The sequence below is a fragment of the Drosophila simulans genome, chromosome 3R, assembly GCF_016746395.2.
Source record: "Drosophila simulans strain w501 chromosome 3R, Prin_Dsim_3.1, whole genome shotgun sequence".
NCBI classification, from domain to species: Eukaryota; Metazoa; Arthropoda; class Insecta; order Diptera; family Drosophilidae; genus Drosophila; species Drosophila simulans.
Window position 1 is genome coordinate 17,320,094 of NC_052523.2, and position 15,580 is coordinate 17,335,673.

General features: G+C 44.8%; 7 protein-coding genes across 9 annotated transcripts; 2 read left to right on the top strand and 5 right to left on the bottom strand.

Annotated features, from left to right (window-relative positions):
* Positions 1–246: 246 nt before the first annotated feature.
* On the bottom strand, positions 247–4,101 carry LOC6728886 (VPS35 endosomal protein sorting factor-like). Its single transcript, XM_016174994.3, has 12 exons — positions 3,951–4,101; positions 3,794–3,884; positions 3,617–3,730; positions 3,385–3,556; positions 2,672–3,327; positions 2,445–2,611; positions 2,103–2,385; positions 1,735–2,045; positions 1,343–1,674; positions 964–1,272; positions 639–907; positions 247–574 (listed from the first exon to the last, which is right to left on the bottom strand). Exons 1-12 carry the CDS (start codon positions 3,965–3,967, stop codon positions 467–469), a joined length of 2,829 nt encoding a protein of 942 aa, XP_016035579.1. The 5' UTR covers positions 3,968–4,101; the 3' UTR covers positions 247–466.
* Positions 4,102–4,369: 268 nt separating this feature from the next.
* On the top strand, positions 4,370–6,253 carry LOC27207568 (transcription factor Ouib). Its single transcript, XM_016183253.2, has 4 exons — positions 4,370–4,630; positions 4,699–5,402; positions 5,460–5,705; positions 5,937–6,253. The coding sequence occupies exons 1-4, from the start codon at positions 4,490–4,492 to the stop codon at positions 6,100–6,102; spliced, it is 1,257 nt and encodes a 418-aa protein (XP_016035580.1). The 5' UTR covers positions 4,370–4,489; the 3' UTR covers positions 6,103–6,253.
* A 26-nt stretch (positions 6,254–6,279) lies between these two features.
* Positions 6,280–7,685, top strand: LOC6728887 (transcription factor Ouib). Its single transcript, XM_002104184.4, has 4 exons — positions 6,280–6,505; positions 6,556–7,112; positions 7,166–7,411; positions 7,471–7,685. Exons 1-4 carry the CDS (start codon positions 6,386–6,388, stop codon positions 7,598–7,600), a joined length of 1,053 nt encoding a protein of 350 aa, XP_002104220.2. The 5' UTR covers positions 6,280–6,385; the 3' UTR covers positions 7,601–7,685.
* Positions 7,666–9,123, bottom strand: LOC6728888 (transcription factor Ouib). Its single transcript, XM_002104185.4, has 4 exons — positions 8,984–9,123; positions 8,379–8,926; positions 8,062–8,307; positions 7,666–8,006 (listed from the first exon to the last, which is right to left on the bottom strand). Exons 1-4 carry the CDS (start codon positions 9,101–9,103, stop codon positions 7,721–7,723), a joined length of 1,200 nt encoding a protein of 399 aa, XP_002104221.2. The 5' UTR covers positions 9,104–9,123; the 3' UTR covers positions 7,666–7,720.
* A 341-nt stretch (positions 9,124–9,464) lies between these two features.
* On the bottom strand, positions 9,465–10,644 carry LOC6728889 (transcription factor Ouib). The gene is made up of 3 exons (XM_002104186.4): positions 10,424–10,644; positions 9,903–10,375; positions 9,465–9,843 (listed from the first exon to the last, which is right to left on the bottom strand). The coding sequence occupies exons 1-3, from the start codon at positions 10,619–10,621 to the stop codon at positions 9,498–9,500; spliced, it is 1,017 nt and encodes a 338-aa protein (XP_002104222.2). The 5' UTR covers positions 10,622–10,644; the 3' UTR covers positions 9,465–9,497.
* A 592-nt stretch (positions 10,645–11,236) lies between these two features.
* LOC6728890 (transcription factor Ouib) lies at positions 11,237–13,047 on the bottom strand. Of its 2 annotated transcripts, XM_044923293.1 has the most exons (5): positions 12,934–13,047; positions 12,671–12,874; positions 12,082–12,599; positions 11,641–11,889; positions 11,237–11,574 (listed from the first exon to the last, which is right to left on the bottom strand). In XM_044923293.1, exons 2-5 carry the CDS (start codon positions 12,788–12,790, stop codon positions 11,349–11,351), a joined length of 1,113 nt encoding a protein of 370 aa, XP_044779228.1. In that variant the 5' UTR covers positions 12,791–12,874; positions 12,934–13,047; the 3' UTR covers positions 11,237–11,348. The 2 variants fall into 2 exon arrangements, with proteins under 2 accessions (XP_044779228.1, XP_002104223.1); XM_002104187.4 differs by lacking the exon at positions 12,934–13,047 and having other exon boundaries at positions 12,671–12,879.
* LOC6728891 lies at positions 12,995–14,700 on the bottom strand. Of its 2 annotated transcripts, none has more exons than XM_016174993.1 (2): positions 14,487–14,700; positions 12,995–14,425 (listed from the first exon to the last, which is right to left on the bottom strand). In XM_016174993.1, exons 1-2 carry the CDS (start codon positions 14,506–14,508, stop codon positions 13,122–13,124), a joined length of 1,326 nt encoding a protein of 441 aa, XP_016035581.1. In that variant the 5' UTR covers positions 14,509–14,700; the 3' UTR covers positions 12,995–13,121. The 2 variants fall into 2 exon arrangements, with proteins under 2 accessions (XP_016035581.1, XP_039151300.1); XM_039295366.1 differs by having other exon boundaries at positions 12,995–14,422; positions 14,487–14,670.
* Between the last annotated feature and the right edge of the window lie 880 nt (positions 14,701–15,580).

The window sequence follows — 15,580 nt, forward strand, 5'->3', positions numbered from 1 at the left end:
ATATGCCACTTTTACACCACTGCTACAATGTGAATTTATAAGATATACTCTTTGTAACACCAACTGTCTCATACAATTTAAAATGTGGTAGCGCATATAAATAGTTGGTAACGCACAGCTAAAGTTGCTAAATGGGCTGTGGCAAACGGGCCTAGGCAATAAATAATTGAGTAAACGCATTGAAAAATTGCGCTTTTACAAACACCATAAAAAAGATGTTTTAGTTTAATGAAACCATCTACTAAGTACGCGTTTATTACCTACGTAGGTATAGGTAAAATTTTAATAATTTCCTCAAACGTTATAACTTTTAATTGCACAGAAATGTAATACAAAATTTGTCGGTTCCTCGTCAAGGTTAACTAAGCAAAAACGCAGGAGAACCGGCCAATGAATCCGTAAAAGATTCATGCACATAAGAATATATAATCTCAGCATATAACCATTGGATTTACAAGCTCGATTCTCAGCTGCTGCGCATGCGCAGGAGCAGTTTGGCAATAGCCTGAGCCCTTGTGGGAGATGCATCCTTTATTTGTTTGTATAGGATCTCAACACTGCGCAGAGTTTGGGGCTGCATAGAAAAAACGCATGTTATATAAATGGGACTTACGGGTAATATATAATATGTCACTTACTAGTGTTTTCACATCCAATTGTGATTGTGCCTTGTTGGCTAGGAGCCACAGATTGACTGCCAATTGAGCAATAGTTTCCCTCTCCAGATCCGCGTACTTTACAATCCTTAGAAAAAGTTGCAGGGCTAGCTCCGCTTGCGATCTTTGCTGCTGCGCTAGTCCCAGCGATTTCAGCTGCAGAAGAATGGCATCAACAACCTGAGCACACATATTGTTTACCTCCTGCAAGAATTTGGGGTCGTGGCCATACAAATCGTCATTGGACACCACTATAAGCATTAGAAACCATAAGTCAGCGATACAAATTGTAATCCAATTATCCTACCTCCTTTTATATGATAGGGAAACCTTTCCAGACTTTGTACATACAGCATATCGAGGGAATGCAGATAGATGATACTCGGCGCTGAGCTGTCAGCTTTGAATTTATGTCTGCCAACCACTTCTAGCAGAAGGCGAAGAAAATAGAGGACACCCTGTTCCGGACTATCTGGTACCACGATCAATGTGGCCAGGATATTACACATATACGAGACCAGGAATGGCTCTAAGCTGCGAGGCTTTCCATCAAAGTCCACTGTGGCTGCGGGCAGCTCATTAACCAATTGCAAAGCGGCCTCAAAGCAAGCATCAGCTATATAGAGAAGGTATATAGAGAAATAAATTTTTATAAAGTAGTTAAACAATATTGATTTAATACTTGCCTTGCCCCAGGCAGAGATGCTGCAGAGCCAGCTGTCCGCATAGTAAATACAAATTCATTTGCTGCTGGACAGCTTCAATGCTGGGAATGGTGATGAAGCAGTAGGCGATGCAGGCCTTAACGAAACCCGTTGACTTCGAACGGTTTCGGGTGGCTAACTTGCAGGCCGCATGCACCAGAGTTACGTAGACTGCGTCCAGATTGCTAAACGTGCCCCGAGCCTCCACATAAAAACTTAGTTGCTGCTCCAAGTCGTTGCCAAAGTGAACTTTGTGAATAAACACATTGATTAGCTGCGCTATCTGACGACGTTCATCATCCACAGACAAGGCACTGAATAAATAGTTGTGTGATTAGAATTAAAATAAACTTTTCCACTATTGCAACACTAACTTCACTGAATCGTTCAAGATCTTTCCGAGATACATCAATGCGTTTGTCACTACAGCGTCGCAGGTATATTCCTCGCTGTTCTGTTTGTAGAAACTGAGAATGTTTTTGCAAACCTCGACACGCACCGACTCCTTTTGGAAGAGATCCAAGTAGGGCAGAAAGTTGGGCTGGATCAACAGAAGCTCAATGCTGCGATAGTTCTGCATTATCCGGGTAAGAATATTTTGCAATTGGGAATAGTGCTTTTCATATGCTTTGCCAAGACACATTCGCGTATTCAGTTCTCCTAGCAATCTGTTTACCTCGTTTATCTGATAAAAAGACTTAAGCATTATTGATAATATTTTAGATATAGACTTCAAACTGACCGTAAAATACTGTGATACAAAGACAGCCCATGTTTCCACACAGTTTATATACTCATTTGGATCAGTCAACTTGTTGATCGTCTCGAAGGCAGCCTTCAGGAAAGTCACCCGCTGCTCCTGTAGAGGAGCGCAGCTGCTAACGCAGCTTCCCAGCGAGCGCAGCAACTGGGACTTGGAGATTCCGGGCGTTTCGGAAGCATTAATTAGCGCAATAAATTCTAATGCATTCGTAGCAATAAACTCTGATTTAAAGGAACTTAAAACAGACATCAGAATAGCACCACTGGGAATAAATGCAATACGAATTAGTTCATTTAAAATTCTGAAAAGAAAATTACTTACTTATTCTTTAACTGCTTGCACTCATTAAGAATATCCTGGGTGTGCAGTTCACTTTTGTGAACAAGGCAGAGAAGCATGTAGTCAAAGGCTGGGGCATAAAGTTGTAGGTATGAGCTGGCGGTGACGATCTCCGGATGCAGATTAAAGCGGGCCACGAAGCGAAAGATCTTTAAAAGTATTAAATTTGTAGTAAAAGTGATAAAACGTTTAATATTTCTCGATCTCACCTGAGGATATACTAGAAACAGATCGGCAAAGTTCTCTCTTATGTATGTCTTACTGGGCGTTAGAGTAACGCCCATGCGCACCAAGTAGCAGCGGGCATAGCTCGATACCAGAGGATCAGCTATACCCCTCAGTTGATGGGTCAAACGTTGCAGAATTCGCTCATACTCCTCGCGCGATGATGACAGGAATTCGTAGCACTTGAATATTGACAGCTCCAAGTAAAGACGCGGCAGCAACTCCCGAATCGAGGCGATCTTGTAAAACCAATTCTGGCACGTATCCCGGGCAGCTTCCTTTTCCCGCTCTAATGTGGCCGCCGATGCGGCAGGATCTCCAGAGGCCTTAGCACGCAGTCGTTCGTATACCAATTTTCCAAAAACATCCAGTATATCAGTGATAAGAACGTACTGACTCGGATAGAATTGCAGCACAGTGGTGTCCGCTAGCATCTTGGCACACTGTATGGCTATCTTCAACGCCTTCACTCGCTGATCGTTGTGCCAGGACTGGATCAGCTCCTGCTTGAGTTGCTCAAACCGCTGAATGTACTCCTGCTGAGTAAGATCCATCATGTGACGCATGCTGCCGTCGTCGAAGTGGTCTAACTGCTCCAAGCGAAACTTTGTCTTGTCGGCCACCACCGTTTGTGCTTTAACTACGATTCTTATTAATATATATCACAGATCAAATGAATAACAACCCCTGAACTTACTGCTTTCGTTGCCGCCATCCAGGCTACCCGCTGACACCAGAAAGCTGGTAGACAGCGATAGCTTCTCATTGGTTGTAAAGCGGTTGAGGATCCCTAGTCGTCGGCTGCTCCACTGCAGTGTGTTGTCCTCGGGCTCCGTTCGGTCACGTTCGCGGCGCTTCGGCTTGAGATCCTGCAGATCCGAGTGCGAAAAACTTAGTCATGTTTTTAGCCGGTGCACCATTTTACTTACAAATTCGGTGACCATTTGACTAAGCGGATCGTTGAGCTCATCATCTTGGCGTGCAAACTGCGAGAGCGGATCTGTGCCCTCCAGAGCTCGGCTCAAGGGATTGCTGTCCACCACCTGGTGGAGATTGTGCTTCCATTTAAATCACTTACAGATAAGGGCGTTGTATCATTTACCCACCGTCACCGTATGCTGCTTTAGGGGATGCTCCAGCGTGGCCTGACCAGTCAGGCGGTTCTTCCGGACCTCGTAGCATCGCGGCACGCACACCCTGCAGTCAGGAGAAATGTTTATAAATGCTTATTTGTTTATTTTCGGGGGAAAATAAATAAATTACCATTCCAAGTTCGCCATAGCGTCGTGGTTGTTGTTGTCGGCATTCCTGACAGCTGTTTGCCAACAATGACATAGACGTAGCCCGTGAGGGATGAAACACACCGAAGAAACTGTACTTATGCCAGGGCCTTAGCTTAGAACCCGTTCTACTGTATATATTTAGTTTCGCTTGCAGTTCTATAGAAATTAATTTATAAATGAGATGTAAATTTATAAAACGTCACATAAATTAGAAAACAACTTATTTCAAATTTATATGTGAGATTATTGGAATATAACCAATATGCAAATCACATTCAGTATTAAAACCATATATAATACTAATGTTGACAAAGTTATTCGATTTCACAGGAATATATACATTTTGGCATCTTATGAACCCCTTTTGCCTACGCCACTGAACCTATATTTATTTCGGGGCGAATGGCAAATATTAAAACGAAACACTGGGTGAATGGCAAATGCAGTTGACAAGCGACGCGTTTAATTGTGTTCAGAAATATCTTTAAAACGATTTTATTTCGGATTGCGAATGAAAAAATGTCGAAATCGGCGCTGAAACACCTTAAGAGCACCTGCCGCGTATGCGCAAAGTACGCTAGTAACAAGCGTTCGCCGAAGTTATTCGAGCGGAGCAACACAAAGATGATCGACAACATTGAGGCGCTCACAGGCCTTCGGGTAAATTTTTCACTGCGGCTTTATGGAATTTATGTAGTTATAGCGTAATTAATTGGTGCTTCTCTTAGCTGGAGAACTACGGTTGCCTGCCGGATCAGATCTGTGAGTGCTGCAGCATGGAACTGGCCTCCGCCGTTAAGCTGAGGGAGCGCTGCATCGCCGCCCAGCGTGAGCTACTCTTGGGATTGACTGAGGAGCAACGTCAGGGCATCTCGGCCTTCTACCGGGCGGCTGTCATGGGCGAAGATATTGTCCAGACGGTGAAGCCGCCCGACGATGATGAGGTCTATGCCACCTATCAGGAAATCGTATTGGAAGAACCTAAGGAAGAGATTGACGACACCAAGGTAGAGTACGATAATACCTACTACGAGGTGGCCGAGGGACACGCCGGCGAGGACGACGCAGCATCCTTGATTGAAGAGGCCGACTATGATTCCATAATGGCCGAAGACGATGAACAGCAGCAAACGTTGGAGCTGGACGAAGACACTGAGCTAATTGTGGGCGACGTCAACGACGCGTACGTCTACGATTCGGATGATGAGGTGGCCGTTCTTGACAACGTGCTGGATGATGAGTACGAGCATGAAAACATTGTCGTCAAGAAGTGTAGTCTGCCGCCAAAGCCGAAGGTCCGGTCGGATGATGCGCGTCGTCGTGGCACTGGTGGAGTATACATCTGCGAGCAGTGCGGCAATCACATCAAGGGACGCATGGCCTTTGAACTCCACTGTCGGCGCCATCGTGGGGACAAGCAATTTGGTTGCGAGTGAGTACATTTCTACTTTTTTTTGGATACAGCATTAGTAAATGGATTTATTTTCAGACTCTGTCAGTCGCGCTTCTGCACAACTTCCGAGCTGAAACGTCACATGCGCAAGCACACCGGAGAGCGTCCGTTTGCATGTAAGTACTGTGGCCGCTGCTTCACAGACTACACCACCCGCGTGAAGCATGAGCGTACCCACACCAATGAGCGCCCCTACGTCTGTGGCACTTGCGGCAAGGCCTTCACTACCGGCTACATCCTTAAGAACCATATGCTGATACATTCCGGCGAGCGGGCCTACAGGTACGTTAAGTCTTACAGCTACACAGTACAGGGAAACCCAATAACTAGGTTTATTTGAGATTCTACGATCATATTATTCGGCATTACAAGAGTTTTTCAAAATTTCGAATTAAGATAACTAAATATTACTCACGAAATTGTGAATATTCTTAAAATAATATGAAACTAGGGATACTGGTACAGTCACCAATATGTTTGAAATACCATCTAATACTGAATCTTCCTTTCCAGGTGCGAGCTGTGCGACAAGTCCTTTATGCTGCCCACCCACCTGAGCACCCACTTCCGGTCTGGCGTACACAAGCGGCATCTGGAGAAAGCCGAAATGAAACAGGTCCTGGAGCAGGAGCAGAAGCGTGAACTCAAGGAGGAGGAGGAGGACAGCCTGCACATCTAAAGCTGGCCTAATTATATATACATAGCAATTACAGGCAATGCTAGACCGACAATGGCGCACAGCCAATGAGCATTTCTGCAAATAATAAACAAAACCAATTGAAATATGTAGAACTTAATATTGAATAATAAATCAAAACATCAAAACCCAACTTATGAGCATTCATTTTATCCGTAAATTCGCTTCCATGCGAATGGCAAACGGAACAGCTGATTGACAAGCACAGCATTGTTTACAAAAAATTCGGAGGTATTCTGTTTAAAAATTTTTTATCGGTTCAAAAATGGAAGAGAAAGTGTGTCGCACTTGCGGCAAGCGCACGAATGCTGAAAGATCATTGAATATATTTGAAAAGCGCAATCAAACTACGCTGGAACACATCAAACTACTAACTGGAGCTGCGGTAAGAGGATAATAATGTCTTAAACTTACTAAAGTTTTTGTTTTTTGCAGCTAAAGAACTGTAGTACGTTGCCGAATCGCCTATGTCCGTCCTGCCAAACTTGTGTGCAACAAGCCATATCCTTTCGGGAACGCTGTTTGGAAGTCCAAAGGGAGTTGCTCCATTCCCAAGATGATGAAGACTTCTTTAAAATCTGCCAGGAATCTCAAAAAAGTGCCATTGAGCCGGAGGAGCAACTGGATCCGGCAGAGATAAGCATAGAAGTCGAGCGATTAGACGATCTCAATGAAGTGTCCATCCAAAGCTCCGGTTTTAAATTGGAAGACATTCTTACTGAATCTAAAATCAACGAAGACGAGCCCAACAATGAGGATGATATTGATTATAGTGACATGGATTACCTTATTTACGAAAGCGATACTGAAGTAGATGCAAAGCAGGAACTCAAATCAGACTCTGAGAATCCCAAAAAAAGTAGAAAACGTCGGAACACCCGCGACTCCAATAGGACCTACTTTTGCGAGGAGTGCGGAAATCACATAAAAGATCGAATATCATTCGTACTGCATTGTAAGCGACATCGCGGCGTCAAGGAGTTTGGATGCGAGTAAAGTGGCTATTCTACTTAAGATTGATCCCAACTAATCCGCTTCATTTAAGATTCTGTGAGGATCGCTTCTGCACGCCGGCGGAACTTAAGCGCCACATTCGCAAGCATACAGGGGAAAAGCCCTTCAAGTGCAGACATTGTTCCCGCAGCTTTTCGGACTACAGCACTCGGCTGAAGCACGAGCGGACTCACACGAACGAACGACCTTTTGTCTGCAAGGAGTGCAACAATGCCTTCACAACATCATATATTCTTAAGAACCACATGCTCGTGCATACCGGGGAGAAGGCTTTTAGGTAAGAGGGCCCTCGAAATAGTACTTAAATGTAATAATAATAAGCTATTCTATATGCAGGTGCGACCCGTGCGATAAGTCATTCAGTCGCTACACACACCTTACCACCCATTATCGTTCAAATGCTCACATACGAAATATGCAGAAAGCAAACATAATTATTGATAAAACACTAAAAGATATCACTTGAGAAGCTCTTAGTTAAAAACGGTTGCATTACCAAAATAACAATTTTTAGAGAAAAATCAAAAGGGATAAACAAAATGTGAACTATATTTGGCTTTAAAGGTTGAGATGGACTCATTAAGGTCTAGTTTGTACTATACATTAGAGTGGATGTTTCCAGAGCAGCCAGGCCCAAAGACTCATCCTGCTCCTGCTCCGCGGGCAAAGGCACTTCTATCGTAAAGGCATCCGCCTCTGCGTCTGCCTCCTTTTCCGTCACGAATTTAACCTGATCCGCTGACTGGGATGGCGACAGCGGAACTCCACCCGCGTCTGCCTTCGATTTCTCCACGTTGTGCTTGTGAGTGTTGGATCGAAAATGAGTCTTCAAGTGGGTGGGTCGCGCAAAGGATCGATGGCACAGCTCACATCTGCAAAGGAACGACTAGGTGATCATTGACTTAAGCACTATGATAGTTTACTAGCCTGAACAGGCGCTCGCCCGTGTGGATAAGCATGTGGTTCTTGAGGATGTACGAATTGGTAAAGCTCTTGCCACACTGCGCACAAATAAAGGGTCGATCATTGGTGTGGGTCCGCTCGTGACGCAGGCGACCACTGTAGTTCACGTAGGTGCGGTCACAGTACCGGCACTGGAACTTGCGATCTCCAGTATGCATCACTTGGTGTCCTTTCAGCTCGCCGGAGGACAGGAAGCGGGCGGGACAGAGTCTACATGCGAGCAAAGTTACACAGTTAACTATCATCAGATTGTACAATTGACGAGCTAAAGCTTTTCTTACTCGCACTGAAAGGGTCTAATGCCGCTGTGTTTGCGCAGGTGACGGTCGAAGGAGGACTTCCCCGTAATGTTGTTGCCGCACTGATCGCAAAAGAAGACAGGAAGCGTAACCTTTGTGCGATTTTCACCTTTCCCGCCTTTCTTAAGTCCCCGACGTCGGGTTCTTTTCAATCTGACCGGTGAGGTGGTTCCATCATCCTCGGAAGTGCTGGACATCGCTTTGATGGCCAGCTCCATGTCGGCTTCGTTGCAGGAGTCCAGGTGGTCGATGCCATCGTCCTCCTCGTCGCCATTGCTCAGGCTCTCCAGCTTAATCATTACCTCCAGCGGACTGGCTGGCGTCTTTGGCGCGGTGTCTTCATGCCGCAGTCTTTGGGAACGGGCACTGCGACGAACTGAGGAGCGGGATGTGGCCTCTTCGGTCCTGACCAGCGACTCTTCAAAGATCTTCTGACTGCTCAGGCAGCGATCACGAAAGGATATGGCGCTATTCAAATCCGCCTGGCAGGTCTCGCACATCCAGTCGGGTAAATCGGGTTCACATTGCAGCTGCCAAATAAGATACAATATTTTAATTGAAGGAATTCATGTGTTTCGTAGGCTTACCAGAACACCGGTGAGCAAATTGATTTGTTGCAGCACTTTGCGGGCGCTATTGTTAAATAGTTTCAACGATTTCGAGTTGTCCGTGCTGCTGGCACACACGCGGCACACATTTTGCAGCATTTTACCAGGTTACTCGACTCTAATTGGTAAATTTCCAATTGTAAACAAGACAGCCACCCAAAACTGATTTGCCATTTGCCACGAAGCAGCGCACTAGCTTTTCCACCTGAGACGTTGTCCAGCACTGGCGGCTTATAAAACCACTAAATCGTAACGGCTGCTACTAATTAAAATCAAACTAGATATACAATCTATACGAATTTATTGTTTTCTGTGTACTACACACTTAAAAGCATTACCCATTTATATCATTTGGAGAATCAGGTGTAGTACAAATATTGAGCACACAACTTAAATTCATAAAATACTATATGAAGCTAACCAAAAGGGACTACCTATTTATCTCAAGAAACAAGTAAATCTTATGATTTCATAGCTCGAGCTATGTAATCCCTCATGAATTCAGCTTCTTAACATTTTGGACGTGCATCATGGATCTGGTGTGCGTTATCAGGTGCGCCTTTCTCTGGAAGGAGCGATCGCAAATGTCGCACCGGAAATTCCTCTCGCCCGTGTGGATGACCATGTGGTTCCTCAGGACGTAGGCAGTGGTGAACTTTTTGCCACACTCTTCGCACACATAGGGTCGATCGTTGGTGTGAGTCCGCTCGTGGATCAGCCGGCCCATGTAGCTGACATACCGCTTCTCGCAGAAGCGACAGGCAAACGGTTGCTCTCCGGTATGGACACGGTGGTGGGCACGTAGTTCGCCAGCAGAGAGAAACCTGGCATCACAGTCCCTAAAAAGATGCGAAATCAGCATAAGAATCTACAATTGTAATCTGTGAGCGAGGCTTACTTGCAGCCAAATGGTCGTTCGCCTGTGTGTTTTCTCATGTGGCGTTGGAAAGTGGGTTTCGATGTGGCATGAGTCCCGCACAGCTCGCATATGTAAATCTGATCATCCAGTTTGGTTGATACTTTGAGAACCTTTTGTGGAGGTACACACTTCTCATCTACTCCATCTTCCCTCAGCTGCGCTTTCGCATCTCGGATCAGAGTTTTGTCCATGGGCTCCTCTTCAATCAGTACCTGAAAGGTTTCTTCAACCAACTCGCCTTCTTTCTCTTTCCCAAAATGGCTGAATGCACATTGATTCGATTCCAGCTCCAAATTGGCATTGGTATCTTCATCTCCCGACGAAGAGTCGTCCTCGATGGCTAGCCATTTAGTTTGGGTCTTGATGCAAAGCTTCCGGAATGCCAATGCCGATCTGAGTTCCGCCTGACAGCAAAGGCACATGAAACCAGGAACATCGTCCAACTCCACCAACTGCTGCTGATATTATTTATCTCAATTTTAAAACTTCGTTTTACTCACTCTTAGTCCGCTTATCATGTGCAAGTGCTTTAGATATTTTCGGTTGACCAAATCGAAGAGATTCAGGCTCTTCTCACAGATCTTCTGCCTTCCGCAGACTCTACACACGTTGTTCAGCATCTCGATCACTAAACTCGACTGATGGAAGGGCAATTGTATGGTGATTTCATTTTGAGGCAAACCAGATAAAATATTCATTCAAGCAGCCAGGGAGGGGGATTTTTGAAAGTCAAAATCTTTATTTAAATAGCTCTTGATCTGTTAACAACTGGAGCAGTCTGATAAAACAGATACTGCTTACAATATTGAATCTTAATAATAGGTGTAAATAATATTAGTCAAATCATTAAACTGAACCATTTTATGGGTATTATGCCTGAAATAAGTACCATCTTACCAAGCTAAGATGCGCAGTATCAATTTTTGAAAACATAGTTATGTTTTGGTAAATCCAAATAATCCACGTAAAATGTTTCGTAAGATGTATCTCGAGAAAGTTTTGATTCTAAATTCTTTGTTCGTTTTTGTATCTGATGTCTGAATATATCTTATATTAAAACTGGCCCAATAAAGTATGTATGTTTATATTTAAGTCTTCGATAAGACTATATAGGCACTTTTGTGATATTCAAGGAAGCAATTGCAATGCACATGTAAATTATGCAAAAAAATGGCAAAAAGCCATTTACATGGCCATTGCAAAGTGATTTTAAAAAACTACGTGCTAAAAAAGCAAAATTTGTTCCGAAGTTGTCTCTTTGTTGCTGGGTTTTAAGGAATTTTAAAAATGTCACCAATATTTTTAGACCCATATTTGATATTGTCTTTTGTGGTTTCAGCTGTTACTAAGTCTTTGCAGATTAGCTCTTACCTAAATTTAATTTTTTTTGGTATTTTGATAAATCAAATGGCATCTTGAGATGAATCAAACTTCCTGACACAACAGGTCGAATTGCGACTGCACCAGATCTTCGTCAACGGAACTGGTCAGTGGGGTGCCTTGGAACCAGGTTTCATCAGATTCAAAACTGAGCATGGACATGTACTCCGACGACGAGGTGACGGCTTTAGCATTCCGCTTGTGGGTATTGGAGATGAAGTGCGTAGCGAGATGTTTCTTCAGGCTGAACGAACGATCGCAGACATCGCAACTGAAACGGGATTGAAAGATTATAGCAGAATTTATCTCGACATGTTGTTTTAATTTCATCAAGTACCTATACTTCCTCACAACTTGGTGGGACGCCATGTGAGCCTTCAGGATGCAGGTCCTGGTGAAGGCCTTGCCGCAATGATCGCACACAAATGGTCGCTCGTTGGTGTGGACCCGCTCGTGCTTCTTCCTGCCCACCACGGAGAAGTAGCGACGATCGCAGTAGCGACAGGCGAACGGGGGCTCCAATGTGTGGTGGGTGAGATTATGTGCCTTCAGATCACTCGGTGACAAAAAGGTCTTTGGACACTCCCTGAAAAATACAGATTGTTAATACAGATTGTGGATACTGTACAGAGAAAAAGAATTGTATGTATGTATGTACAATGTATGCTAATCAAATCGTGATAATGGACCAGATACCAAGACGCTAGATAACGACGAAGATTGTTGCAACCTATTTAGGCATCAGTAAATGTATATTTTCGGCGCGATTCTTACTTACTTGCAGGGATATGGTCTTAGTCCATTATGTTCAAACTGATGCCTGACCAGAGATGATTTATTGTTTTTGATTTCTCCACAAGTGTCGCACTTGTGGATTTGAACATTCGGTAAATCGTGATCCGACTCCAAGCCATCCTCATCCGGAAGATCTATTTCCTCCAGGTTAACATCGCTATCGGTGGCATCCGGTTCATTGGAGATCTCCACCGGCTGATCAAATTCATCACCACCAACTGGTGCATCTGCTGAAGCCTTATTCCCGTTCGCTACGACAATATCCACAATTTCCAGTGGCATCCTGGGTCGCCCCTTTCGACGCTGGGTCGTTTTCTTCTTGGTTGAGGGATCATTGGGTTCCACCTTCTTTTCCTCGCTGGCCCCCACTTCATCGCTGTGCTGTAATGGCACCCATTTCTTCTGCTGCAGTATGCACTGCCTCCGGAAAATTGTGGCCGATTGGAGATCGATCTGGCAGCAAAAGCACACCATATCCGGAGCATTGGGAATCTGCTGAAGCTGCAGAATACAAAAAAGGAAGCGCTCATACATATGTAAATTGCGCGATCCATTTTGATTCCTTAACTCACGCGAATTCCGGTTATAAGTTGGATGCGGCGAAGAATAGCCTGTCTGCCGGGCTTGAAGAGCTCCACGGCTTTGGGGCATAGCCGGCTCCTGCCGCAAACTCGGCACACATTTATTAACATTTCACGTTTTCGGTTTAAACAAATGAAATAAAAAGTTGGTTGGGGCTAATGTCCATTCACAGCGAAGCGCACACACTGCCAGTGCTGTAAACGAGCGAGCACATTAAATTTGAAATTGCGCGCCAAGTTGCTGAGACTCTTACAAGAATTTCAAATATTGCAGTTTGGATACTTATTTCTCATGTAGTTAATAAAAAACCTAAATTGGGATGACTAAATGAATTTCGGTTTTATTTGACTGAGTGTTTTGAACTACTGAGGCCAGGGCCATTGCCAACTGTAAAAAACCTTTATGAATTTTGTGTCGAAAGAATTAGGAGTAAAGGAAGTCCTAGGCGTTGGAGCAGTCGTTGTCCTCGTACACCTTGATCATGTTCTCCTTGATCTGCAGTTCCTTGTGGAACAGGACCTCGCTGTGCAGCGCCTCTTCGCGTTCGCGGGCTATCTTGAGTTCGAGGAGATCGAGACGCCGTTTCTCGATCATAACGCGATAGCGATGGAGCTCTTGCTGCCGCTGGCGGAAATTGGGCAGTTGGTTGGTACCTGCGCTCCCACTGCTGACACTCGAGCACTTGTTGCCCCCCACTGCTGGTGATGGTCCGCCCTTCGTCGCGGCGGCCACCTTGCTCGCCGCAGTGCGATGCCTAGTTGGAGACGGAATCCGCCGTGTCGCTCCCGTAAACGAGCAGCTGGTGGGCGCCGAGACATGGACACTGATCAGTTCGCTGCGCGGATAGGATCCTGGCTCCTGGACGGGACTGTTTTTGGGGACCTCCAGCTCGCCGGAGTAGCATGAATCCGTGTCGTTGGCCAACAACATGCGTCGGCGTCGGCCAAACCGTGGCTCCACTTCGCGCACAACACACGTCTGCTGCGGCGGCAGGCTGAACGTCTCCATCTTGAGATCCGATACCAGTTTGCAGGACGTTGATCCCCGGGACGTGCTCGGGCATCGTTCAGGAGCCAGGTCCTTGATCCGCTTGTTCTTAAGCGATTCGTGGGAGGGCTTGTAGCGCAATGCCAGGTTTGGCTTAGACGTCAGCACGACATCTGTGGGATTCTCGGGCTGCATTGCTGAAATTTTCCTTTCGCCACGTTGACGCTTGTGGATACCGTCGAAAAGACGCCGCCAGTAGATGATCGCCTGCTCTTTGGAGCTGATCTCCTTGGCCTCCGGCAGTGACGTGGCCGACGATTGATTGACATTCCAGCTTTGTTGCGGCAGGCTAACCGACATTTTGCCCAATGCACCTTGTTCGTTGCTGGCGCTCTTTGTTTCCACCTCTGGCGCTAGCAACTGGCAGTTTTCGGAGGCAGTGCATCCCTTGGCCTCCGGCAGTGACGTTGCCGAAGATTGATGGGGATTCCTGCTTGTTTGTGGTGGGCTAGCCAACATGTTGCCCAATGCACCTTGTTCGTTGCTGGCGCTCTGTGTTTCCAACTCTTGCGATGGCAGCTGACAGTTTTCAGAGGCAGTGCGTCCCTTGGTGGGCACATCGGATACCTTATTTCGGTTCAGGCTGCGCGAAGGATGCCGCCGATAATTGACCAAGGAGTCGAAGGTCTCCTCCTCCTCGTTGAGCTTCCACATGACGCGGCGACTGCTACTAGACGTTGAGCGTCCAAACCCCTCTTCTGGAGCAAAGAACACACATAGTTTTAACAACTTAAGGATGCCACACTCGGCTAGACTTACCCGACTTGTGGTTTCTATCCATGGTTTGAGTTCTCCGCTGACAAATAAAGTTCGCCACTGGCCTGCAGCAGTTCTGGTTTTGAATTTACAGAGCTTACAAATTTGGGATGCCTGTATGTGTGTAGCTGAATAATATCTGAAATTTTGGAGGCACACAACAAAATACACCTATCATACTCGAAAAGATCTTATTGAACCCACGGCCTACTAATAACAGATGCTGCTTTATTTCTTTCGATCTTTAATATTCATTTTCATCGAGAGTGTATAAGTTCTTTTAAATATTGTTGTTGTTTGTTTATTAACTATCCGTTTTACACGCGCTTTAAAAGTATGTTAACATTTTGCGTTTAACGAAATGACATAAATATTATACAGGTAAATTATTCAACGTAGGATCTGGCTTTGGTTTTCTTTCAGCTTCTAGCTTCCAGCTGGTTTGGTTTCAGTAAAATTGTTTCTTTGGTTTTAAAAGCATGAGATTTGTGGACTATTGAGAGTTTTTGTGATCGATTTGTGCGTTATTTTGCTATGAAACCACACAAAGGTCTTACAAATTATTACACAATCTTCGGTGTAGCTTCGAAAATGTTTGTGGACATTAGTGACTAGCATTGGAGGAGCTGTAATCCTCGTTTCCTTTCAGGCGGGGATAATTGAGCGTGATTTTGAGTTGCCAATAGGCTGAATTGGGGAGAAGTGTAATGGAGGGTTTTCGCCTAGTTTTTAACACTCTATAAATGTTTTATATGATTTAGCTAATTTGTTGTTCGCTACCTTGTAAACGGTTGCCCGCTTGGGTTTGCATTGTTTTTAGTGACGTCTTGAACATGTTATTTACGCTATTTGCTAGTTTTATATAAAGTAGTTTCATTAAAGTACACACATGGTCTAGACTTTTAACTGGGCTCCATTATGTTGTTCTCCGCCTTTTGAATATTGGTATGAACTACTAAACGCTGCCTCTTAGTGGTAATAAATTAATTTAATGCCCTTTCGGCCATTTGTTTCATGATTTTGATGCTGACTAGATTTTGTGATAAATTCCAATGATTTTTTACAATTCTCTTTAAGATTCGAGCTATCTGTGAACT